This window comes from Crassostrea angulata, chromosome 6, assembly GCF_025612915.1.
Source record: "Crassostrea angulata isolate pt1a10 chromosome 6, ASM2561291v2, whole genome shotgun sequence".
Lineage (NCBI taxonomy): Eukaryota > Metazoa > Mollusca > Bivalvia > Ostreida > Ostreidae > Magallana > Magallana angulata.
The window spans coordinates 7,429,212-7,456,095 of record NC_069116.1 but is presented as its reverse complement, the minus strand read 5'-3'; the positions used below and the strand labels follow the sequence as shown (position 1 = coordinate 7,456,095).

Genomic DNA, 26,884 nt, shown 5'->3' with positions numbered 1-26,884 from the left:
GTACCATTTTAACAAGGTCTTGAACTTTCAGTAGGAGGTTAATATCAGTAGGAGGTTTTTGCATCAAAACAAGTTAAAAATGACACTGGTTTCCAGTGAAATATAGATTACTAGTCTTAGCTCAGAAGCCAGACAAATCTTGTTGATTTCAAAGAGCCATGGCTGAGTGGCCAGCAATGAAATAGACAGGCCTATGTTACATTGCTGTTTGACACCATCTACCCAAAGTCCAAGCTCTTGTTAAAATGGTTCTAATCTTATACAGTAAGGGTGTCAACCTTCCAACAATAGCAGCCTGAAGACCATAGCTATCATCATTTTAACTACTTGGAAGGTAGATTTAATTAAATCAAATGGAACATCAGATTCCAATATCCAATGTATTTTAATGACATTGACTTTAATCAGGGATCACAGGAGCCTAGTCAACACTTTAAAAAGGTTCTGTTTGATTCCTGCAATGACATCTTTTGACCTAAAAACCGGGGATGCTCTGATAATACACTCTGACTTGTTAATCTTATTTATGTTTGTATAGTAATTGTGTATATTGTCAAGTCAAAATTTTATGAGGGCCAACTTTTGTTGAGTTTAATGAGTCCATACTTAGCAACTAAGAAATAACGTATCTAAAAACATGTTAATTCCAGATGATCCCTTCATAATTGCGTGTGTTTAGAAAAATGGACAGGCATGGATATAAGGGGCTCTGCATGTGTATACCCCTCATTCAGGTTTAAGACAGATATTGGTACTTCTCATTTTTGAAACTATTTTACATTTTTTTTAATGAAGCAACATACTTTTTAGTTGTTCTACAGTCAACTGATTGAAATAGACATGCTGGGACTTTAGAACATATGCTCTATTGATCGAGGCCATCAACTGAATCTGATGATTTAAGAACAGCAAGTATTTTTTAGTATAAATGGTAGATCAGCTTGGCCAAACACTCCTCTATGACTCTGATATCAGGATATCACATTGTACCTTTTCTTTTCCATCTCGCACAGAAACTAAATGAATAACCAAATATTAAATCATTTTTTCTCTCTTTGATATATCACTGCAATTTTGATATTAAAATGGGCTAAGAATACTAAATCTTAATGTAGATGCAGTAATTATCAATGTATCTATTATGTTATTAGCTTTCATCTCTGATATGATGTACAAAACCTTCTTGAAGAATAATGATAATTTTTTCAGGGCAACATGGTGTATGATAACAATCTTGAGAAGTTGGCTGGCTATTTATAACTCATATACTAGTATATTAATAGAGAAGTCTGATCCTCTGGTCTTAAGACCGTAACTATGATATATCCCTTAATCCTTGAACCGGAGCGATTGTTGTGGGAAATAAAATACAACAATAAAAGAGTATTTTGCTTTCTTTTGCTGTCAATCACTTCAACAAATTTTCTGTTTAACAGCCAGTGCGCAGCGTCAGCAGTAGGGGGTGCATGGGAGGGCAGCAATGATATATAGGAGAGAGTCGCATTAAATCCGCTGACTTTATTGATCAGATTGATGCCTCTCATACTGTATAAAACAATGGAGGATAGCACTAGCCTGGCAGGACTCTATCACCAGTGACAAGTGAGTACTTTTCTGTATCAAATCTGTTCTCCTATATCTGTCAAGATATCTAAATCATTTCTTAAAGTTTTGTAACTTTTGGAACTGAAATTTTTGGTTTAATTTTTTTTAGAAGTTTGTGCCTATATATTGTTTTCAGGAAAATTTTAATGATTTTTATTTAATAAAAATGTACGCTATCTGTCAGAAATTGAACACATACAGGCATCCAAACACACAGACAATTATAGGGATAAACTGTAATAACTTACTGAGGTCTCATTAATCTTCAAGAGCATATATTTCAAGGATTAGTTATAAAATTCATTGTTTTAAGGATAAATAAACTATTAACAAAGTTCTTAATAAATAAAACCTTTAACAAAAAATCTTGATTTCGGTGGATAATGCCATATTACAACAAAATCCACAATAAATTGATGTTCATCATGAATATTGATGAAACAACAGTATAACAACAGTTTTTAACCAATAGCTCTCATCTTCCTGTCATCTGGATTGTTATCTGTTTTTTTCTCCAATTTCCCACTGTCAAAATTGATTGTCAAGTTAAGATTCAATCACGTTAATAACACAATCTGTTGGTCGAAAACAGTGGACTGTGACAGAAGTTACGCAGGGTTGATATCAATTCTAGTCGACTTCGATAATTTTATAAACTGCTGTTTGACATCACAGCATTTGTCTAGTTAATGCCTGATCTTATATAAGTAGATAAACTGTAACTATGAATAATCAGAATATCATTTTGGAAGTGAAGTATCTCTGCTCATTGTGCTAAAGGCATTTGGTGAAACTAAAATGAACAACTAAGACCTCACTAAACATTATCTATTTAACGAGCAAGGAAGAGAACAAAGCTCTTTAAATTCCCTCGTTTACAACTCATCAATACATGCTGCAAAGTTGAATGTTAAAGTGGAGAGGTGCAGCAAATCAGTATTTTTTGCAATCAGAATTGTACCTAAATCTGTAAATCTCGGCAATATTCATCATAATAAAGTTTAATAGTGTCTCCCTTGTGTCACAAAAGAATGAACAACTCAAACTCTGCATTTTCATAATAATTAATACAAAGGTCCTCAAAGTTAAACTTCAATTATATTCAATTTCATTTACATAAAAGAGTGATTAAAAAGAGCGATTAAAGTCAAAAATGCTGGGAATATCATAGGGAATTAACTTGTCTGCAGATGACAGACACCTGCATTCAAACTAAATTTTCCATGGTTTTTATGTTAAGGAACAGAATTTCTAGTAAACAACTAAAATACTGAAGGTCCAGGGTTAACGGAAGTTATACCACCCCTGCATTAAATCTCAATTGCTGGAGTTTTACAAATGTTTTCCCTGTGATTCATTTTCATGCTGCCTGAGTACAGGCTTCTCTCTCAAACTTAACCAAATCTTGGGTTTTTTAGTATAACAATAAGTACTGTATGGAGAAACTTGTTAAGGTTACCAGGAAACTTGGTTATTTCTCTGTGCACATACATTAACTTGAGGAGATACATTACCAAACATATTACAAAAATCTTTGATCCAAGAAAATTGCAATATGTTTTTACCAATTCTGCAATAGCATTTACAATATTCTGTGCTTTTCACTACCACTGCATAGTCTTTACTTATATTTCCCCATTTGCTACCAAATTTCACCCAAATAGCCTAATTCCAGCAAATTGAAGCTTACATCATTATCTTGCATCAGATGAGAAATCCTCGGAGACAAAGTTCCCTCTTCATCTTCATTTCCTTGAGGCAATTAATATCTAATGAGAATTTTTTACATCTTAGAGAATCTATTAAATCTTAATCTTGGCACCAATACTACAAAATCTCTGACTGTTCAAAGATAAATGATTTAATGGTCACAATTATTCCTTTTCTTTTTTTGTTAGTAAATTTAGAATTTCATTGCATTCCCTTATTGTGAGTAAGGTATTTATTACTGAAGCAATAAAAGCCTTCAGTTCCTATCCTGTCATTAAACAGCAGTAAATCACTTACCGGTATGTAATTTTGCGACTTTGATGAGTTTAGTGATATTTTGTTTCTACCACCGTGTCATTATCATGTAGAAAATAGCATTCTCTTGCATGTGAAAATTTAAAGTGCTAGCGTAGTTTATTTACTTTCACTTTACAATTAATTCATTAATTTGTTAAAAAAAAATGTAAATATAAACAACAAGATATCTGTGAGCCAATGCTCACTAGTGATACCCCCGCTCTGATGTGAATCTGCAAAATAAGCAAAGTCGACATTTAACAGAAAGCTGGCATCCGATTGGTACAGAAATATATCCCACAATATGGCACAAATAGTGTGTTAAAATTTCTGCGAAGAAATCTTTGAGGAAAATTTGTTTGAAAATTTTGGCTAAAATAAACAAAGTACTCATTTAACAGGAAGATGACGTCCGATTGGTACAAAAATATATCCCACGATATGACATGCCTTAACAAACACTGTGTAAAAATTTCAAGCATCTCCGATAAATAGCTGCTGAGAAATCTTTGACGAAAATTTGTTTGAAAATTTTGGCAAAAAATAAACAAAGCCATTATTTAACAGGAAGTTGACGTCCGATTGATACAAAAATATATCCCACAATATGGCATGCCAAAACAAATAGTGTGTTAAAATTTCAAGCATCTGCATTAAATAGCTGCTGAGAAATCTTTGACGAAAATTTGTTTGAAAATTTTGGCTAAAAATAAACAAAGTCGTCATTTAACAGGAAGTTGACACCCGATTGGTACAGATATATATCCCACGATATGGCATGCCTATACAAATATTGTGTAAAAATTTCAAGCATCTGCGATAAATAGTTGCTGAGAAATCTTTGACGAAAATTTGTTTGAAAATTTTGGTTAAAAAATAAGCAAAGTCGTCATTTAACAGGAAGTTGACGTCCGATTGATACAAAAATATATCCCATAATATGGCATGCCTAAACAAATAGTGTGTTAAAATTTCAAGCATCTGCAATAAATAAATAAATAGTTGCTGAGAATTCTTTGACGGAAATTTGTTTGAAAATTTTGGCTAAAAATAAACAAAGTGGTCATTTAACAGGAAGTTGACGTCTGATTGGTACAAAAATATATCCCACGATATAGCATGCCTATACAAATACTGTGTAAAAATTTCAAGCATCTGCGATAAACAGTTGCTTAGAATTCTTTGACGGAAATTTGTTTGAAAATTTTGGCTAAAAATAAACAAAGTCGTCATTTAACAGGAAGTTGACATCTGATTGGTACAAAAATATATCCCACGATATGGCATGCCTATACAAATACTGTGTTAAAATTTCAAGCATCTGCGATAAATAGTTGCTGAGATAAATGCGACAGAAATTTTTGTTACGGACGGACAGACAGACGGACGGACGGACGGACGGACAGACAGACAGACAGACACACAAGGGTAAAACAGTATACCCCCTCTCCTTTGGAGCGGGGGTATAATAAAACATTATCTTTAATGATTCATGCCAGCTATGAAGGTAGCAATCATTGCAAATAAATTTAACATACCGGTTATCTGCTAATGCAGGTTTTGTATTTTTTCTGCAATGTCGCTACTTTCATACCCATATGAATCACCAAAGAAAGCATTTTATTGTTTAATTATTGTCAACTAGGTTTGGGAACACAGCATACTCAATTGGGATCACAAAACATATTGCTCAGAATCAATATAAGCATCCATCTCAATCAGTCAAAAATCAATGATGACTTCATAGAGTTTCTGATTTCTTAGCGACTCTCACAGCTATATATAGCTACAAGCATTATGGTAGTGATGGAAGATTGCATGCAATCCTAATTTCATTCAAACGCCAAGATTTATCTTTAGCTCATAAAAGATTGCTTCATTTAGGCAACAAAATGTCAAGATATCTGCAGTTTTAACCCATACTTGCAACAATAAACACCCAAAAGTTGTTCAAGTGCATGTAAAAGCCAACGTATTACATCTTTAAAACAAAAAGGAGAGTGGAGGAAGAATACATAAATTCATCTAGTAATTTAAGGCTGTAGCCCTTATCACAAAAATATTAATATACAGTCAAACTTCATTATCTCGAACTGGATGGGACTATTTCAAAACTTCAAGATATCCAAGTATTCGAGATATTGAGGGTAAAATACTTTAAAAAATAAGTGGTTTGGATTTACAAATCACTTCAACATATACATTGTATTCGAGATATCAGTGATCGAGATATCGAAGTTCAACTGTATTAAGAATCTCTTACACAAAATCTAAAGTGCTTGTACACTACTTACATTGAGTGAAATTAATGTGATGTACCAGTAGTATGAATCAATAATGTCACAATCACAATGTGTGTTCAGTGTGACGTGGAAAAATCTTACGACAAAAATTTGCCTATTTGGAGAATTTATTAATAACTGCTACATAATGCCAAATAACAGTGTAATGTGTTTCAAAATGTTAAAATTAGCTGTTTCTCTTGTATTTTTTAAATCATGTAATGATTTCTTACAGTTTGAAATAAATACAAGAGGGTACATGCAATCATAATAAAGTTATGACAAATTTTACATGCAAGAATCTCATAAGATATTTTGTGAAAATGAACAAAAGGTTAAGTTTTCACTTACAATAAGAATTGATCGTAAGATTTTTTATGAAAAGGGCTACTGATGCCTGCAACATCCAAGTACTTGAACACCAGATGTATGTTGTCGACATGTTTGACTCAATAAAGATGTAGATTTTGAGTGTTCTCAGATAAGCTATCATCTACAGATAACCAGATAATGGCTAGGCAATTTTTTTTTTAATGGCGGTGATCATGAGAGATCATAGAAGAAATCAATCAAAACATAATGACTGTGAAACTGTGCATCTAGGTGCCTTGTAAATTAATTGGCATGGCCCTTTTTATACGAATAAACAGCTACTATTACCTGTAACAGCATTTTTGACATGAACATGCCTTGGCAACAAACAGGATTAAAAACAGTTATACATTTATTCTAGTAGCTTGAATATGCCAAACATTTTTAGAAAAATTTCCATTTTAAACCCAGTTTTTTGTCCCACAAACCTAAGAATTGGCATAAAATTCAAAGTGAGGCCGCCACCATTCTTTCCCGTTCTAAATGAGCCTTAATTTGAAATGAATTATTAAACTATTTCCTCAGCAATCTTCTTCTTTTATATATACGAAAGCAAAAATTTAATTCCATGGCATGTAATATCTCTCTGATCTCCTCCAATAACAAAAAATCCAGCTTGGCCCCAAGAGTGCCAAAATGAATGTCCTATCATATTAAGTGTCCTTAACATAAAGATATCATGTCTATCTATATGCCTTTAATTTAGGAATATACATGTAGTTGAAGAGATCAAATATCTTTCTTCTTGAAACCTTTCTGAATTAAAATATTTCATTTAATATTCCGATCCCAATGAATGCTCTGAGTGTATCCATTTTGGGGGGGGGGGTGTACATTTATATGGTTGTACAATTCCTCCAGTTACTAGCAAAAACACACAACTAATGTTTTAAACTTTAGTAAAATAGTTTTATTCTCCTAATTATAAACCATGAATTATAAACCAGTTCTTCTTTTAGTAATTCGGGAAATGTAGCCTGAAATTCAGCTCAGACAATTGCTTGTTTTGATTAAATTGGGATGAACTTCATCTCCTGCTCGCATCAAATTTTGAGAGTTGATTCTAATCAACCCTCGTATGCAGTTACTCTGGCAAAGCGGAAGTAAAAACAAGTTGCACAAGGGGATAATGAAGAAGCAATAATCAGCATGTTGTTGTGTCCACAATATTCAGAGATTGCTTTTATATTTGAAATTGCTTTAAAAAACCAGGGATATTTTAGAGACTGTACTATAAATGGACATATATGAAGGGAAAAAAAGTTTTCCCTTTTATTACTCAACATGAATAGTTGATGGACAAATGGCTGACACATTTAAAATAAAAAGATGGAGGTGATTTAAATAAATAGGAAAAAAATATGTGTAGAAAAGTTCTTTAGATGCAAAATGAATAGCTGATGAAAAGTTTTGTAGATAAACGAAACAATTAAAATAAAAAGATGGAAGTGATTTAAATAAATAGGAAAAAATATGTGTAGAAAAGTTCTTTAGATGAAAAATGAATGGCTGATGAAAAGTTTTGTAGATAAATGAAACAAATACTGTTAAATGACAGTAGTGGAAAAATTAAAAAGGATGGATTATCAGTGGATTAACAGTAGATAAATGGTGGACTGTTTTCTCATGAGAAACATTGACGGGAAATATAGCCTTCAATCATCTATGCCTGTCCACTTCTTTAAAGAGGATAGGTGTATGAAAGTGTCCTCATCATAGAATTTCATGAGATGTCATAATTTGCAGAAGAAACTCACTTTGTTTCCTTTGACACTCAGAACCAATCAAAAAATTTATGTTTCAAATTTAAAATGTTTAATTCTATCAATCCAGCTTGTTGAAATAACAACCCATATGGAGAAATAGCTAAGGACCGTAGCTGATCTTCCCATTATAATGATCTTAGAAGGACTTCCAAATTCTGGACATTCACCCAAATCCATTATATCCACACAGCTGTTTCTTTACCTTTATACCAGGTCGATATTTTATAAAATCAATGGAAAACAATAATCTATAATCAGTCATGAAGTTCAACTCTACATCAAGTGATATTATAAAACTATTTTTGGAGAACTTAAAGCTATCCTTTGATAAAATACCACTAGAAAACAAATCTAAGCTCAACAAGAAATAGTACTATGTATTATTGCAGTGATGCCAACAACTCTCCACAGTCGGTAGTGGTTTCCTATGTTCTGGTAGAATTTAAGCATTGATTTCATGGGACCAAACATTCCCAGTGTAATTCCACCCCATCCCCCACTCCTATCCCCATCTTTACAAGTTTTAAGCAATGCACACAATTATTATAGTGTATAACATTTTCTCCTTCTCACATATCAATCGTTATCGGTTTGTTTATTCATATCTCAAAATGCCACCTGTTGCTCACTGCTATACCTAATAGATAAGATATGATTAAAGAAAAACAGATAACAACTTACAAGATACAGATGCTGGAAATATATGTGCAAGTATTCAACTCTTCACTCAACCATTCCCTAATTTCTAGTTTATCTCTCTTTCTCTCTCTCTCCTCTCTCTCTCTCCTCTCTCTCTCTCTTTCTCTCTCTCTCTTTCTCTCTCTCTCATATAAGAACATAACATGTAGAGGGTAGATTCTGTTCAAATTTTGCAGTCTATACTTGTGTTACATTTATTTTAGAAATAAACAGCAATTTAAAAAAGTTAACCAGGATATGAACTTGGTTGGTCACATGTACAAATCCTGTGAAGACCAAAGGGCTAATCTCAGAGATTTGATCATGTACCAACCAAGTTCAAATTCCAGTGAAATTTTTAACATTCAATGCAGTTTATTACTTATATTTATGTTTGAAAAAGGTAAACCATTCAAACTTTTTAATGTTTACAATAATGCAACCTTCAAGTGATAAGCTTGTGAATGAGTAAATCATTGTGACATCATGAAAGAGTTCACTCAGATTTGAACATTTTCAATAGCTTTATCTAAGGAAACATATTTGCAAATGTAAATATGAGTGTTTACCATCAAACAAATTCACAATTCATATCTTAAGCTTACTTCTAGAAAGCTATGAAAATATAATCTTTGATTTTCAAAGACTTATCATAATCAAAAATTTGTAAAAAATTTTAAAAGAATTCTGTTCATTTTATATATGAATAAAAGAAACAGTCTGAATATTACATGAAACTTAAGTCTCAATAATTCAAATCTTAAGTACAGAAGTTGTAGAATATCGGGTCTGCAGAGGGTAAGATTCATCTGATTCTGATCACACCTCAAATCCAATAAGACTCCTCTAATTTTGCGGAAAGAATACTTGTTAAAAGTTTTCTGGCAAATACCAAAACAAAGTAACCACACCCATGGTACTTATATTCTGCTGACAACTGATTAATAAAGCAGATATAAACTAATACTGTATCTTTATATCTAATAAATATCATATTCAATTAATAAAAAACTAATAATGTATTGTCATAACTTATAAATATGATATTCATTATACTCAAACAGTATATAATTTAACTCATCTGTCTTACGATTATGACAAATTAGCTTCTCAAATATACAACATAAGGTTATTAAAAGCCCTTAAGGTATAATAACTTTTCATTATTGATAAAGGATAAATTCAGCAATGAAATATCAGAATGTGCATAATTCAAAGCACATATTTTTATATACTATATATACAGATAGGTTTTTTGATTAGTATTAATAAGGATATCAAATTTAGCAATATCAACACCAGCTAAAAATAAGTTTGCAGGTATTTAATTACCATCTAATTGATTAGGCTATTTTTTGGGGGGGAAGAAGAAATCTTTGTGTATAGAGACTTGAACAATTCTTTGTCATTGTTCAGTAAAAATAGGTTTAAGCTTCCAACAAATAACAAATAAGAGAAGTAAAATCTACATGTACTATCAAATCAATAATAAAATTGAAGTTTACATGCTTATCACAAATCATGCAGCATATTGCAATCAAATGCAAGTCAGGTTAACTGTTGTGGCTATCTAAAGCTATCCATCATAACAACTCACATAATTCTTGGAAAAGCAGTATATTTTCCAATAAAAGCAACAGGAGGAAGACAGAGTTAAAAAGCGGTAGACTTCCACATAAAGCCCCTTTCACAATTGGTGCACGACCACTTTACACCACTTTGCGATCGAAATTTTTGAGCCTCGCGCGAGCTCTCACATACGTTGCACGAGCCCTCGCTTACGTTGCACGAGCTCTCGCATTCATTGCATACGTTTCACTGGTCGCATCAAGTCTCCTCTGAATAGTGGACATGCACACTATTCAGACGCGACCGAACGCGATCCAAATTATCGCAGTGCAACGCACGAACATTAGTACGAACGTTTTACAATGTTTTGTGTACTCGCAAGAGTGATGCACGATTTTTAAAGGTCGCAAGATGAATCGCAGTTGTTAATGCGCGTATTGTGCGACCATGAGACTGTTGCTCAATATGTCTCATGTTATCTTGCAACGTTTTACTATCATTGCACGACTTATCAGCGTAATATGCCTTGCTTTGCCATTTGAATATATACCATGTATAAGCATCTCTGTTTCAGACCACAATTCAACAATATACATTTATTGCATGATGGTTAGGGAAATATGAAGATTTATTTCTCTAATAAAACTTATATTTCCCCAGGGCATCGCCCGAAGGAAATTTGTTTTTCTGGGGGAATAAATCGTCATATTCCCTTAACATTAATGCAATAAACGAACAACATATGATTATACAAAATACGTTGATTTCTAAAAGTTGTTTGATTGTTTGATTTCCTCTGTTACTGTCTCACTTTTCTTTCTTAATTTCAAATCATAGATAGTTAAGTTAATTTTGTGAAATATAAAGAATCATAATAATTAAATAATTAAAAGCTTTTTCATTCCTATGAAATCACCCTGCCACGTGACTTTCGAGATCAATCAAAGATAATAGAATAATCATATTGAGGTGTAATAATAAATGCTGCTGCATCTCTGTTTCTTCTTGGGCGGCATGTTCTCTCGCTTTCAACTATGTCTACTGAAGAGCGTCGGAAATGGGCGGTATATATACCCTCTCTGACTCGCACGAGCATTCGTACCATGGAACGCATGATCACACATCCAATCGCATTGGCGCATGTTCAATCGCCCGATCATCTGGTCTCTCGTGCGATCCTATCGCATTATCTTTCAACAGTCGCTTTCATTGTAAAACAGTCGCATATAGACGCAAGATATATCGCAAGATTTAATGCGTTTACGTCGCACAACACTTGCTTAGATCGTGCGAATTTTGTACGAATACTTTTTTCAAATGCGATTATTTCGGCAACACTTTATGAATCATATCTAATTTTTTCGGTCACACGAATATTCAGTCGCTTCTGCTCGTGCGCCAATTGTGAAAGGGGCTTAAAGCATGTATGAAAAGTACCATTGTATGACCCCAATCACAATAGGCATTACATTTTGACATCCAGACTACAGGTCTGAACCAGTTTAACAAGAACGTGGACTTTGAGTAGTCTGTCAAACAGCAATATGATGTAGGCCTGTATATTTCATTGCTGCATGGCCACTCAGCCCTGGCTCTTTGAAATCAGCAAGGTTTGTCTGGCTTTTAAGCTAAGACTATGCAATCGGAGCATATTTCTCTTGAAACCATGTCATCTTTAACTTTAGTTTTGATGCAAGAAATGAATAATTGCATCCTACCAAAAGTCTTCTTAAAATGGTTCTAAAAGACTTGAATTCAATTTAGTAATTTTTCCTTATTCAATAACAAATATAAAATGCTCAGATCATGCTCACAATGATGTTCAATATCTTTTTTATTACCTTTATCTTTTATTTTTTTTCCTTTTTCTTATTTTGACCAAACAATAAATATGCCATGTTGCATTGGCATTTATTATGCTGGCATTTAGGAAACTACACCCTCCAATTCTGACAGCCTCAGCAGGAATTTTCCAACAGAAGTTAAATATGATACAATGTTTTCGAAATTATTGTGAACCAGGAAATATTTGATGTAAACATCCCTGATACACTTGATAATACACCTGAACTCGTGGGTTTGGTGCTTAGCATTACAAATAATATAACGACATAGAAGACAAAATCTCCACACAAAGAACATATAATATCTCTGATCCTAAAATAAACATTATTCATAAACTGGTCTGAGATCTTAACAGCCATTATTTAGAAATATGCAACAGATTGACTGATACATCTAAGAGATCCAGAACTGTAGGACAGCGATGTAATAATGCAAACATTTGATTAATGATATCCCTGTGCACCAAAGATAATCCTTTATTAGCAAAATCAAGCAGAATATCATGTCTGTAATAGAAAGAACCAAAGAGGGTTATTTTTTCCACAACCTTGTGCAAAAATATTCCGCCCAGTGATTTCCCTGATCAGTGCTTCCTTCTCAGTGCTACAGTAGTACTTAAGTTGTGGGTAGCACGAAGAGCTTTATTTATGATTTAGTTCAAGTTTCTGATAAATCAAGGAAAAGGGATAGAAATCTATGTAATGTGACAACACCTCAGCTTTCAAACGAACCTTAAAGGTCATATGAAACGATTTTTAACACTATGATTTTCTTTCATAAATATAAAGCTTGGTATAAACAAATGTTAAAATACGTGATGTAAGATTTTTTTGCCTTTGCATTACTGAGAAATAACCGTGAAAACTGAGCACCTCAAAAAATTCTTCCCCGCTTATCGTTCTTGATTTTGAGGATTTATGACGTCACACAGACCCACCGATGTAAACACTGCATTAAAACTAGTGTAATTTTAAAGAAGTTTATCGATTAAATTTTAGTAATTTTTGCATATATGAACGTGTCTTTCTTTTCAAATGAGATAATTTGATTTCGTAGTAGCCTACAGATGACTTAGTTTTAATTGGTCGTTAATGAATAAGCTTTCATGATGAAGATCCCGTACTGCAGTCGAAATTTAACGAAAGAATTAATGCTCCAACATTAACAGCTGATTATATATAAATGAATTATGCTTATTCTTTTGAAATAGAAACATCATTTTCTTCTTCGGTACGTATAATGATTGAGCTACATTTAAAGGGAATTAAAGCATTTTAATTGATTTGATTTATTTTGTCACATAAAAAAGTATAAGACAGGCCAATGAAAATGTTTGAGGCATTGTGTACATAGTTTGTATTTAAGAGCTGCTGTTAAATGCCGCAAAATTATTCTTAAATTTTATTTTGAAATAATATTAATTTCTGACTTATTGATATATACATGTAGCAATATCTTTAGAAAATACTTTGTGTACACGTGTAATTATAACGTTTTTTTAAGATCGCGGAAATATGGCATTTAAGGATTTGGAAATAAAATAAATCGGTTGTTTGATAAAAATAGTTGTGAACGAATGTGAAGATAATCAACAGATTTTAAGTAACAGCATCAATAATGATAAAAAAACGAAACAAAAAATTGCGGAAGGAAGTGGGAGAGAAGGGATCTGTGAGTAAACACCGCACATGTATACACGTTTGTAAAATCAAAACACCGCACATATCAATATAAGTACACGTTTCAAAAACAAAACATTTGAAGAAATTTCTCCTAGACTAAAAATAATTAAATGGTAACATATTTGTGAATTTGAAAGCGAAACAAACAGTATAATCGTGAAGCGAATGAGGCACCACGAGGCTTATAAGTTAAGAAAAAAAATCTTAATGAATCGCATGAACGTGCAAATGGGAAAAAAACGATCAGTTATTTTTGAATATGTCAATTTCATAAAAAAGGTCGAGATAAAACATATATACATGCATATATTAAAATTATATTAAACTTGCATGTGGGTTAAGAAGAAAATCATTCATTCTCCGTGCAGTCTCGAAACTGAATATGTATACTGATGCTATTAAATATAAACTCACATGATTTCATTTCTTGAGAGAAAAAATACTGACGTGGGTGATTATTTTATAATTATACAAGTTTTTATATAGAATAGTATTTTTTTTTCTTTTAAAATGCTGCAAAATGACATGGATATTTGTATTCACAACATAGCTTTATATGGCTGTTGGGTCTTACTGACGTTTTAAGCAAGGGAGGTAAGCCGCGTAAGTCAATGTTCCTTTTCGCGAATAAGTGATTTTGATCGACTGTGGCGCTCACATTTTGCATAAAATATTAAAAAAACAATGATAGTCTTATTAAATAGGCACTTATGAACTCATTCCCGTATATAACTCAATATGGTCAGGATATCATTTCATATGACCTTTAATGAATTAAAATCCATTATGAATTCTTAGAAAAACAATCTGCAACTAAGTATAGACTTGATGTTAAACCAGACCAACGTTGAGTCCTAGCTATCTGCTATAATGCTCACCTGAACATTGTGAAGCAGTGACTTAAAGGGGTAGACTCACGATTTTTGTCAAAAATTATTTTTCTGATATTCATCTTTACAATGCTCCAGTAAGGCATTTTTTTAAAAAAGGCAACCAAAATTTGAGTGTCATTTGTTGAGTTTTAAGAGAGTTGCAGAGCTTACAATTCTTTGCTATGTAAACATGGGGGGGGGGGGGGTTCACTAGGACAGAAATATAGATAGTATTAAAAGGATCTCTACATTTTACTTAAAATGTTGGACAAAAAAGATCTTTTTATCTATCATCCTAGTTCCTTAGGGGAAATTGGATAAGCATGAAGTCTACCGGGTCCTTTCTTTGTTATGGTTACAGTGATATGTTCTGCAAAGGATGATCAATGCATGAAATGTTGGTTCTTTTTACTATCTGATTAATTTCAGATCCTGGATGCTCCTACTTGATGATAATTAGTGAAATGTAGCTATTAATGGTTCATATTGACATAATCATTATTCAACATAATCATCGAGCATCGAGGATCTGGTTTTAATCAGCTTGGGTTCTATACATGTATTTGGTAGTCTCTCTCCTGACTTCACCTTTGTAAGGAGTCTACCACTGTGATTGGCAGCTCGTCTGTATCAGACAACTTACGAAATCTCCACAAATCATCAACTAATTGTCAGTTAGCTAAAATGAGATGTTTATGAAGTTAAGAGTTATACTGGAACAATTACAACACTGATTGTCCTTAGTTACTTCTCCAAATTGTAGCCCAGAACTGGGGAAATCAGATTGAATTATAAAGTAATGCAAACAATATTGATCTTAAAAGAACCTTTTCTTTGAGGTGTAGTTTTCTTCGTCTTTGAATCTAACAATATTTCTTTAATTTGATTTAGTTTTCACAAATCTAGACAATCTGAATTGATTTTTGTGGATGAGATTTTTTAAATGAACTCCTCTTCTATTGTAAAAGCAATTTAATATCCCATTAGATTTTGTTAAAAATCTCTCTGTGTCTAAATTTTTTGAGTACTAGAAGAATGAGAGAACAATTGCCGCCATCAGAATTGCTGCATGCTAATTTAAAATGTTCACATGACTGAAAAACAGCTGAACTAATAGACAAGTGATACAGCATTAGAGCAGCTTCTTTGAAACAGATTTTCTAATAAACATGATGATATAACTGCAACATTATGTGGTAACGGCTTTTACTCCTTTGTGTTTCACACATTTTCTTCCGTAATGTAAGAAGTTATGGCAACATAAAAACTGCCAAAAAACAATGAAGAATATATTGCTTCAAAGTATAAGGACTCAACAACAGCTAGCTCTATGATACCACACACAGGCCAGCATCCATCAGTCTGGCCCTGTGCTGCCTAATGAATCGATCCACTGACCACCGCTTGCCTTTTCTCAGGCAATAAATCACGCAAAAAATTAAACATCCATACTTAGAAGGTCAATCCTAGGGTCTTGGCAGCTATCAATTCTCAATCCTTCATTATTATTAATTACACTTTACCAATTTTATGGCATCAATTAGCAAATAATGGAAATTGAATGCATGGGCATGGAGAAATTGCCTTCTTGGTCATTTATTCGCATCATAAAGACTGACAAAAGGAGTGTTGAGTTCACTTGTTTTTTTATTACTTTTGGGAATAGGTTTCACCCTTGATCATTGTTGGGATGCCTCCTATTAGTGTGGGAATCTAACTGCTCCCTTTCACAGAGTAGATGAACCTGTAACTATTCTTAACCAGGTTTCTTGTCCTTTAACTTACTAGGATAAAAAGTAGCAGAACTGAACATTTACTGGTAAGTGCTACCGTGATACAAATATTGTCTGTTACAAGAAATTGCTCTATCTGAATTGCCTTTGAAGTTGCACCAAGAGTAACACTTTCCTTTAACTAGTGACAATGACAGTAAAATGGTTTTCAATAAATATAATTAACTTGTATCATGCACCATCTGTTCAGTACATGAAAGAGGGCAGAGTTTTAGATGCTATCAGGATAGTCTTGAACTTGTTGAGTCAGTATAAGAGTCGGTAGCTTTTTTTAATATGTTGGTTAATATATGAGAGTTTTGTTTTTTTCTGCATTTTTAAACAAGTTGTAGTTAGACAACAAGAGTGCATATAAATGAAAAATGAAATTCTATAATGTTTGTAAAAAGTGACAGCAAACCAGGTTTTCATTTGTGTAAACAGTATCCATAATCCATTTGTCAACCCTGAATTGATAAACCCTCCAGAAAAATTAGGTATTCTATATGCAATATTTTGCCAAATATTAACTTTGTTTAACAGGTGGTATTTTTTCCATGAATAATCAAAGATCAAATCCAAGAATATATGCATATCCCTGATACATGTTCAATTCATCTGCATTACAACAACAGCCTATCTTGAAACCTGTAGGAGGAGTTATCTGTACAATAGGGGGATTTTTCATTTAAAAAACCTGGTTAATAAAATCCTTTTAAATTAAATTAGTTGTTATATTCTAGCATTTATTTCATTTAATTTCCTCAATATTATGGGGGTGGGGAGGGTGTGGGGGAGGGGGGTGGTAGAGATATTTGTGCCATCCCCTGTTTTATTTCTGTAGCAGCATTTAGTAATTGTTACTCTTACTGTATCCAATTCGTTCTTGTTCTGTTCTTTATTTTCTTTCCATTGCTAGACATAAAACATCAGAACTTTAGGTCAGTGTGTCAGTTTGGCCCTAGCTATGACATGCCAGTACTAGCATTATACATGTATATGGGATGACAAGTGCATTGACTAAAACGTTAGGGAACAACATAAAAGTACATTAATTCTATTGATTCAATTCTGATTAATATCTTTATGTGTGGAAATCACTTGACATCAGACTTTCCATCCCACCCTTCTTTATTTCCACTCAGTTTTAAGTTTCACATTATAGAAAACACTCTACGAGTTTATTTTCCTAGCTGACAAATTATTTCAGATAAAACACTATATAGCTGTGAAACCATTATTTGTTTTTTTAATTTTTTGAATACCATGACAAAATGAAAAATTTTATCATTAAGAATTATCAAGTTTCACCATCAATTTTAATAACCCAGATTTATGGAATTAAAATGTGCATGCATTGCCTTTCATATCTATATTGTTAAACCTAAGTACAGGATTATGATAAGAGATTTTCAGATATACCTGGGGTATATAATCTTAAAAATTTCTTCAATATATCATTGAGACAGCCATGATATGATGTGTATCATGAAGGTTGGAGACATACCTGTAATATCACTGAGACTAATGAAGGTTGGAGACATACCTGTAATATCACTGAGATTAATGAAGGTTGGAGACATACCTGTAATATCACTGAGACTCATGAAGGTTGGAGACATACCTGTAATATCATGAAGGTTGGAGACATACCTGTAATATCACTGAGACTAATGAAGGTTGGAGACATACCTGTAATATCACTGAGACTAATGAAGGTTGGAGATATACCTGTAATATCACTGAGACTCATGAAGGTTGGCCACATACCTGTAATATCACTGAGACTAATGAAGGTTGGAGACATACCTGTAATATCACTGAGACTCATGAAGAGTGGAGACATACCTGTAATATCACTGAGACTCATGAAGGTTGGAGACATACCTGTAATATCACTGAGACTAATGAAGGTTGGAGACATACCTGTAATATCACTGAGACTAATGAAGGTTGGAGACATACCTGTAATATCACTGAGACTCATGAAGGTTGGCCACATACCTGTAATATCACTGAGACTCATGAAGGTTGGAGACATACCTGTAATATCACTGAGACTAATGAAGGTTGGAGACATACCTGTAATATCACTGAGACTAATGAAGGTTGGAGACATACCTGTAATATCACTGAGACTCATGAAGGTTGGAGACATACCTGTAATATCACTGAGGCTGACTAGCAGGTCAGTGTTGACTGGAACACGTGTGAAAAATGCTTACCCCACTGTTATCACCTGCAAAATTTCGTTTCGTTTTTTAGGGAGGGGTAGGGAGAATCTACACATGTGTGCATGAACCCAGTTAAAGGGATCAAGGGACTTCTTTATATGATAATTAATGGATGAGCAGAGAAATGTACAGACTGAAAGCATGCACTTATTGATAAAAACAGTTGGCTCTAATACTACTCGTTTTATAGACATGTCTGTCTATGTACAGATGTTCATGCATTTATGACATCATTTAGGCCACCAGTTTCCATTCTGACTTGACAATTCTCCAATCCTGTCCTTCCCCTGAGATTCAGAATTATTGTTAATCATGTATCTCTGGTGCCCAAGCTGCCATATTGTTCATAAACTGGAATGAAATGACAGCTTTTTGTGAAACTAATATAAAGCTTTGCGCTGTGTGAGTAACTTGAGCTTTGTTAAAAGCTTCCTTGCAGTCAACAATTATCAACATAGGGTTTTCATCTTGCACAATGCACCCATATAACAAACCATATAAAACTATCTAAGCATTAGAAAACTGAACAAGGAGGACTTGATTTGACTGGGAATGTTCTTGAAACATATCACTGCTTCTTGTGGTCAAAATTAGGAATCCCTGGTAATCACATTGAAAACTTGAAAGATCCCATTAATGAATCAATCTGTACCTTTAACCATATTTGACCACATAAGGTCATTCATATACATGTGTAAGACTTAATGTAACATAGCACACATCTGACCATTCTACACTGTAATGTGATCTAAGATATCTTTATATTTAACTTTCAGTTCCCAAAATTTAAGAAAAAAATAATCTGACATTTAAAAGGAAAGTTTAAGCACTTTTTAAAGTAAGTAATTCCAATTCATAATGTTGTATCTGTTTATCAAAAGATATTTTTCTGAGTGCATCATAATACAGATGGAGCTTTCATACATTGTACATATTTGTACTACTGTTCAACCAAGAAGTTCCGTCATTCAATACAAAACTCACTAAGTTCCTGTATAAAGAGTGTTTCGTAACACCATTACCAGAATATATCAAAGGTGATATATATTTTTGACATGTTTTTTGATTGCTCATTCATTAACTCAATGGAACCTAGACACACTGCTCTGTGATATGGAGAAGGGATCACAGGCATAAAATCCAGTAACAACGCTTTGATCTGTATAGATAGCCCAGCTCTCGTTCAGGGGACTGAAAATTATTCCTCTCATTTACATCGCCAGGAAATGTTAGAACCAACCATAATGCCTTCTTTACTTGTGAACTGATTTGCATTAAAATAGAAATGAATCTAATCAAACTTAATCAAAACAGGTACATGTACTACAATTCCATGCTTTAGCACACAAACATGCTATGGTTTTGTTAATTATTCATTATCTTGTTTAGTTTATTACTTTATTTTGTTGAAGTTTTAAACTGCAAAAGTTGACACAAATAAAAAATTTACACATTTCCCATGTAACAACTGAACATCCATGATTAAATCTAAGTTAATTAATCATTATATTCTCTTAAATCACAAAAACCAATTTACCGGTAACTACTATAAATGATTTGAAAATGAAAAAAGAGAGAACATAACACAGAAAATAAAACATTCCAGAAGTTATTGCTTTCAGAAGTCAAAAAACAATTAGAACTCGATGTGCTATGTATAATCTTGTTGTTATGGTATAACAAAAAATTTATTGCATGAATGTTTTGGAAATATGAAAAATTGTTCCTCCAGAAAATCATATTTCCCATGGGTGAAGCCCTTGGGAAATATGATTTTTCTTGGGGGAATAAATCTTCATATTTCCCTAACTGTCATGTCATAAATGTATATTGTTTTAAAATTGCATTTAACTTTGAAAAACCATTTTTTTCCCTTAAAAAATGAGTTTTCTGTCCTTTTAAATCATGTACAAATGATCACCAATTTGGTGTCTCGATTTAAGACCCTAAGTAAGTTTGGTCCTTATTTGCAGACCTTTCCTCCAATTTGTCATGCACAGTTGTCGTCAGATAGAAAGAAGCCCTCGCATGATGCAGTGGTTGGGCTTTTGTTCTAATTTACCACTTATATTTGCCGTTTTTGAAAAATTCATTCACAGCTTTTTTGTTGACTTAACGAGTACATTAGCTTGTTTTTGTCATGATGGATAATTAATATAAAGCTCTTTGTTGATATTTCAGATTGAAGCTGAATGGCTAAAGAAGAAGAAGCACAATTGGATTCCATTAAGAAACTGGCTCCATAATGAAACAAAAATATTTTTCATCCTTTTTATGAAGTGCTAATATACTACTTAGTGTCAATATCTTGGAAGAAGTGTAATAAAATCTTTTAGATGAGGGAAAGATAAATAAATAAAAGGAAGATGCTAATAGTCTGATATCCAGGCATGTTGTCGGACTTCCTGTAAATAATCTAAACTGATTTCAAGACATCCTTCCATGGCAGCAAACTTCAAATGAATTTAAGTAACCTGTGTTCAATGTAGACACTCCAGTAATGGAACATCAAACGATTCAAAACTGAAGAGTGGCAAAAAATAGGAAGATACTGGCTCGATTACTACAAGTAGAAGCAATTTTTCATTGATATTGAAAGTGGAACCAAAATACGAAATAAAAGACAAACATGGCTAACGAGTCATATTATTTGACCATAAACTGTTCGTCTGATGGTGCTGAAGAGGATTTGAACTCCACTTTGGTTTTCACGGATGAACAGATTGAGATACTGAGAGCACTGCAGTATTACTTATACAGCATAATCATTCCTGTTGTTTGTTCATTTGGGATTCTGGGTAATATTCTAAATGTCATCATTTTTACAAAGAAAAAGAATACAGGAATGCTGGATGAAGTGGAATACTGTACGACCATATGTTTGGTGTCTCTTGCAGTATCCGACATGATGTTTTGCATAGCTACATTCCCTGTTGGATTTCAAACTCTCAACCAGAAAATTTTCCATCGAAGTGATTTCATGTTGTATTACACAATGTACAGTTCCGTCATAATCAGTATCTTTATATTCAGTAGCACCATGTTGACAGTACTAACTGCATTGATGAGATACCTGGCGATATGTCACCCATTCCGCTCACGTCAGTTCATCTCAATCAAAGCCACTAGTATAGGTATACTTGTGGTGGCTCTCATCTCTATTGCGTTCAACCTTGTGTCTTTTTGGCATTATATAACAGACGACTGTGCAGAAGAGGACTACACACAGATCCAAATGAGCTCTTTATTCCAAAGTTCCTCCTTCCAGTACACACACAAACTACTGTGGGCTGTATTTGGAAACTTCATACCATTATCCATCTTACTTTACTGTAATCTCCAATTAATTCGCGCCTTACGACAAAGCCGACAACTTCGTCTGCTCCATAGTCGGGACGACACCTCCTGCTTGTCTGCTCATCGCCGAATTAACATCACCCTGGTCACTATCATCATCTTCTTCTTCATCCTTGTGGCTCCATCAGAAATCACCAAATTCATCATGCTTCTGAGCAAGGACCAGGGGTTCAGCTATGCTATTGTATCCCTAGTCACCAATACGCTACAATGTATCAACTTCTCAGTGAATTTTGTGTTGTATTATGTCATCATTGCTCCGTTTCGCCATTCTCTACATGAGTTTCTATGTTCTTTTCCTCGTGCAATTCGTCACATGGAAGAGGCCGACCAGTCCTCAGCAAACAGTGGCAGACAGCCACAAACAGTGATGCTGATATCCATCAAAGACAAAAATCATATATAAAAAACAGTGGAAAATCCCAAGGAAGTGAAGGGCTTTATCCACTGAAATTATAAGATAACTGTCTACATTATTTTGGACTAATTCAGCAACTGACCAGTTTTCAGCATCTTTATTGATGACCATAATGAACTGGGCATTCATTTGATAAAGGCATGAGGTGATTTCACACTGATTAAATGAACAGATTTAGTTGTTTAAAATTTCATGAAAATAATACTTAAAAAAGCCACTTCAAATGAGTAATGCTCTTTATTTCAAGAATTATTGGACGTACATGTACTGATAATGGATTATGTCTTTTTCCTCTGTCAAATTCCACTGTTTTGGTCAGTGATTCTGTGATTATTGTGTGTGACTATGTTTAACAGTCATCCATTTAACTCACTTTTAACTGAAGTGTATACAAGTATATATGACTAAACAATTTCCAGTTTCAATGTTGTGAATCCCTGCGTTGATGATAAATTGAATTTTGAATACTGGCTGTGTCATTAGAGATGTTTGCTTGTTATCATTGGTGTAAAAATAAATTGATATAAATTGATATAGACATTAGTTGTCGTTACACATATACGTATATGACAGATGAGCAGCAGAAACCCAACTTCTCATTACTCCCCCTTGTGTAATAATTTCAAAGCTGATCCTGGTTCCACTGCCATAAGACAACAATTTCCAATGTCAGGCCATTCTTTAGAGTTTAACTTTGCACTTGTAATTCTAGATAATAGAGTAACTCCTTCATTATTCATTGCATTCCCAATATTAACAACTTCCTTTGCTTGTTGACACATGCCAAGACTCAATGCTCCTCATTCCACTGTCATTATTCTCATTCTACTGAACCAAACCTTTTGCTTTTCAGACAATTTCACAACGACAAAGACATATTTACAACTATCAAAATTCTCATAAGAATATTTATTGTTTTCATTTAGAGGAACATTGTATATAATCTCAGCTAAGATTCTGTTTGGCTTGATATTTGGATTGATGCTTTCATAAATTTTAAGATGGTCCCTCACAATATTTATCTAGAATTTTGCCCTCGGCTATGGTTACTTGTCTATGTTATAACTGTGACATCCATGTGTCTCACACTTATGTCCATTTTTTCAATAACATATGGTCATTCCAACAATTACCTGAAGTTAGGAATGAATTTATTTCAAAAAATGAATTTTGAATGACTTTTTCCATGATCAATACAAATGTTAAACCAAGCAAAAACTCAGCCAAGATTTATAGAATCATTCATGGCCGTATACTCGTGTGGGATAGTGAAATTCCACCGAGAGGACAAAATTCACGGTCTTCGAGGAGGCTCGGCCAAGTCCTAGATCATGATTATTGGCACTGAGGTGGAATTTCACTATCTCACGTGAGTATTTCATGAATGATTGTTTTTGTCACATTATTTTACATAACATTAAAAAAATTTTGACAACTTTCTAATTTGACGTTCAAAAGTTTACTTTTGGTTTTTTCCCATCCCATAAGTATTTCTCAAAACATATTGTCAGTACTTGGTTTTAGCCAATTTGAAAAAAAATAATTACTGTCTGACATATGTTACCAATTCACATGGGGAAAAAATGGTTTACTCTCCTACCTGCATTATATTTTTAAACAATATAAAAAGGGTTTAGCTAGATATCTTGTCCGAAATATGAGCCTAATGGATTCTAAAATATCAATATCTAATAATATCAGATGAGCTGTCCCTGCAGCATTAGTGTACCATTTCTACAATAAATCATGCTACAGTAGTGACAGCTTTACAACAGTTTTAAGAATGTTGGTCAGATAATTGCAAGCTTTTGTTTTCATTAACTTTCATACAATTTTATTTTATCTATTGATTTTTAAATATTTTTATATAATTTTTATTATTTTGTGTTGAAATGTAAATCACTAATTATAAATTTTAATGTTGATGTCACACTGACCTCTTACTTTCTTAAAATGATAGACAAATAAAATTTTCACTCAAAGTCTCTAAAAATTCAACTAGATTACTATTTTATTCACACAATTCATCAGTAAATGTGTCAATAATTATTTTTATTTCAAGGTAGGCAACTTTTGACAAATTGCCCCTCCACAGAGGATGAAGTTATCCAGATTGATTTTGGATAATCATTATTAGGATAAATGAGAAACAAAGGATTAAAACGGAGGGTTTAACACAAACTTTAGAAGCCTCAAGAGAACATTTCCTCATAAACTTAGCAACAGATCATAGAAGAGATGGATGATCCGAGTACAAACACTTCATACATTGTTGAAACTCTCAAAAGACATCTTTGGCAGAACACCTTTTCTTTTTTCTATGATTCATATAAATCATCAATTCATGTTCAGTTCTTTGAAATTTCTCAAGTTAATTTTAAGTTTATAATACTGGGTAAATATATTGATGGAAATGTAGTTGAAATATCATAAATCACAAAAATCTTGGGTGAAATTATGAATATATGCAACTTTTGATGATTATATTTATTTTAATCTTCTACAATTTAAAAGAAACTTAAAATATGTAATGTTATAAGTAAAACTTTTAGCTGGCATAATATTATTGTCTGATGCAATCAACAGAAAACTTATTCATGCACACATCATTAATGTCAACATCAGTTCTCAAAAAGCAAGATTCAGACACACAAATTCTATGATGTACTTCTATGCACAAAAACAAGTTGTGAACAGGACACTATTTGTTAGAAGAGGTGCAATAATTGATGACATTTGATATACGAGTGTGACCAAGTCCTTCAAAAAAGGATGCAACAAAGCGAGAGGGAACACAAATGCTGACAGATCAGCAACAATGTAGCCAAAGTACCTATCTTTTCTACAACTTAAATACAAGCACAGAGAAAAATTTTTAATCAAGTCTAGTTATTAGAATGTCAGGCTATGAGAGATTTCATAAGGTCTGACCTCTCAAGGGAAACCTCGACTCTGAATGCTGTCAGAGAGAACTTCTCACAAAAGGGGGTTTCTTGGCTCTGAATCAGTTATAATCAGCTAACTGGATAATAAGATGTTCAAATCTCAATGTCATTTCCTTGGCAGCTTAGTGCTTCTAAGACCAGAATATTTCAGCTCCACTGATGACAATAGTCTTCCTATCTTTGCCTTTGACCTTGTTACATAAAAATCAAATGAGGTTTTTTACTCCTTTAAGGGTATTGAAATGATGCATGTTTGTCGAGCGAAGGGCTCTCAAGACATTGAGACCTATTGGTGGATGTTGAGAGCATTTTGGCCTTGACCTTGTGACCTCAAACTCAAACTACTGGTAGGAGGTATATAATATTTAATCTATGCTCTATGGGGTACCAGTATATCAAGTTTGATGTCTAAACAGTAGAAGGTTTATTATATTAAATTGATCTTACAACACTTGGCATTGGACTATTACCAACCTATAGGCCTAGTTGTCCAACAGGCTCAGTACATCATACTGTACCACCATGTACCTGTATTTTCTGTTGCTTGAAATTTTGGTGGTTAAGACTCTAAAAGCTTTGAAATTATTTTCTGCATTTCCAATTTCTGCATTTATTTTAGACCAGAAAAAATAAATTTAAACATAGAGCATATCATTATACATTTTATCAAATTCTGTCTCAATCTTTCACCAGTTTTTCGGGACTCCATGTGGGGTAAAAGTATTACTGCCGATACTGTGTGTAATGAGGGTGTTCAACCCAATAGTAATCAGACATCTCTTAACTCTAGCTGCAGAAATTGTTGCTTAGTCAATGCTTATCCAACAATTTCTGGTAAAGAATTTGTCTTATGTTGGATGATATTTAAAGTTCTGTAGCTCAAAAATGTGCATAAATATTTACAAATGATGAACTAATAAGATCTTCTTTTTTTTTAACTTGTTGTCACCTGTTATCAAATTGACCATTTAATTTGTTTGACTGACTTATCTGTTCAATATTATTTAATTAATTCAATGATTATTGAAGATACTTGATTAACATGCACTTTCCTTATGTGATTGTTTATCTATGACAATGACAATGACAATTTCTTTATTCTTTGAACTGCATAAATTACAGTGTTGAGAAAAATCACAAAAAAATTTGAACAATAATTCATATAATACATACATTGCATGCATTGGAGTGACAATATGAAAGTGAAAAAAAAATGGAAAAAAGTATGATTAGCAATTAACCTAGAGAGCTAACTCTAATGAATTTACACAGATTAATCAACAATTTTTTATTATTAGTATTAAAGAGTTGTTGAAATTTGTAAACATTTGGCTGTGTGTAGAAGTGTGAAGGTATGTATAAAACTCTCTTAATATCTTTAATTGTTATATCTGTACAATGATATAAATAATGAAATTCATCTCCTATCTCAATACAGTTACATATGGTACATATACGGTTTTCGTGAGGTATATCGTAC

General features: G+C 33.1%; 2 protein-coding genes across 6 annotated transcripts in view; one reads left to right on the top strand and one right to left on the bottom strand.

Annotated features, from left to right (window-relative positions):
• The window catches only part of LOC128186530 (alpha-2-macroglobulin-P-like), a 147,427-nt gene that overhangs the window by 77,463 nt on the left and 43,080 nt on the right, over window positions 1–26,884 (bottom strand). The gene's annotated exons all lie outside the window — the stretch shown is intronic.
• On the top strand, window positions 1,417–22,991 carry LOC128186537 (FMRFamide receptor-like). 3 transcript variants are annotated; one of them, XM_052856347.1, is made up of 2 exons: window positions 1,417–1,602; window positions 20,866–22,991. In XM_052856347.1, the coding sequence occupies exon 2, from the start codon at window positions 21,314–21,316 to the stop codon at window positions 22,445–22,447; it is 1,134 nt and encodes a 377-aa protein (XP_052712307.1). In that variant the 5' UTR covers window positions 1,417–1,602; window positions 20,866–21,313; the 3' UTR covers window positions 22,448–22,991. The 3 variants fall into 3 exon arrangements, with proteins under 3 accessions (XP_052712307.1, XP_052712308.1, XP_052712309.1); XM_052856348.1 differs by lacking the exon at window positions 1,417–1,602 and adding an exon at window positions 15,786–16,497; XM_052856349.1 differs by lacking the exon at window positions 1,417–1,602 and adding an exon at window positions 19,464–19,522.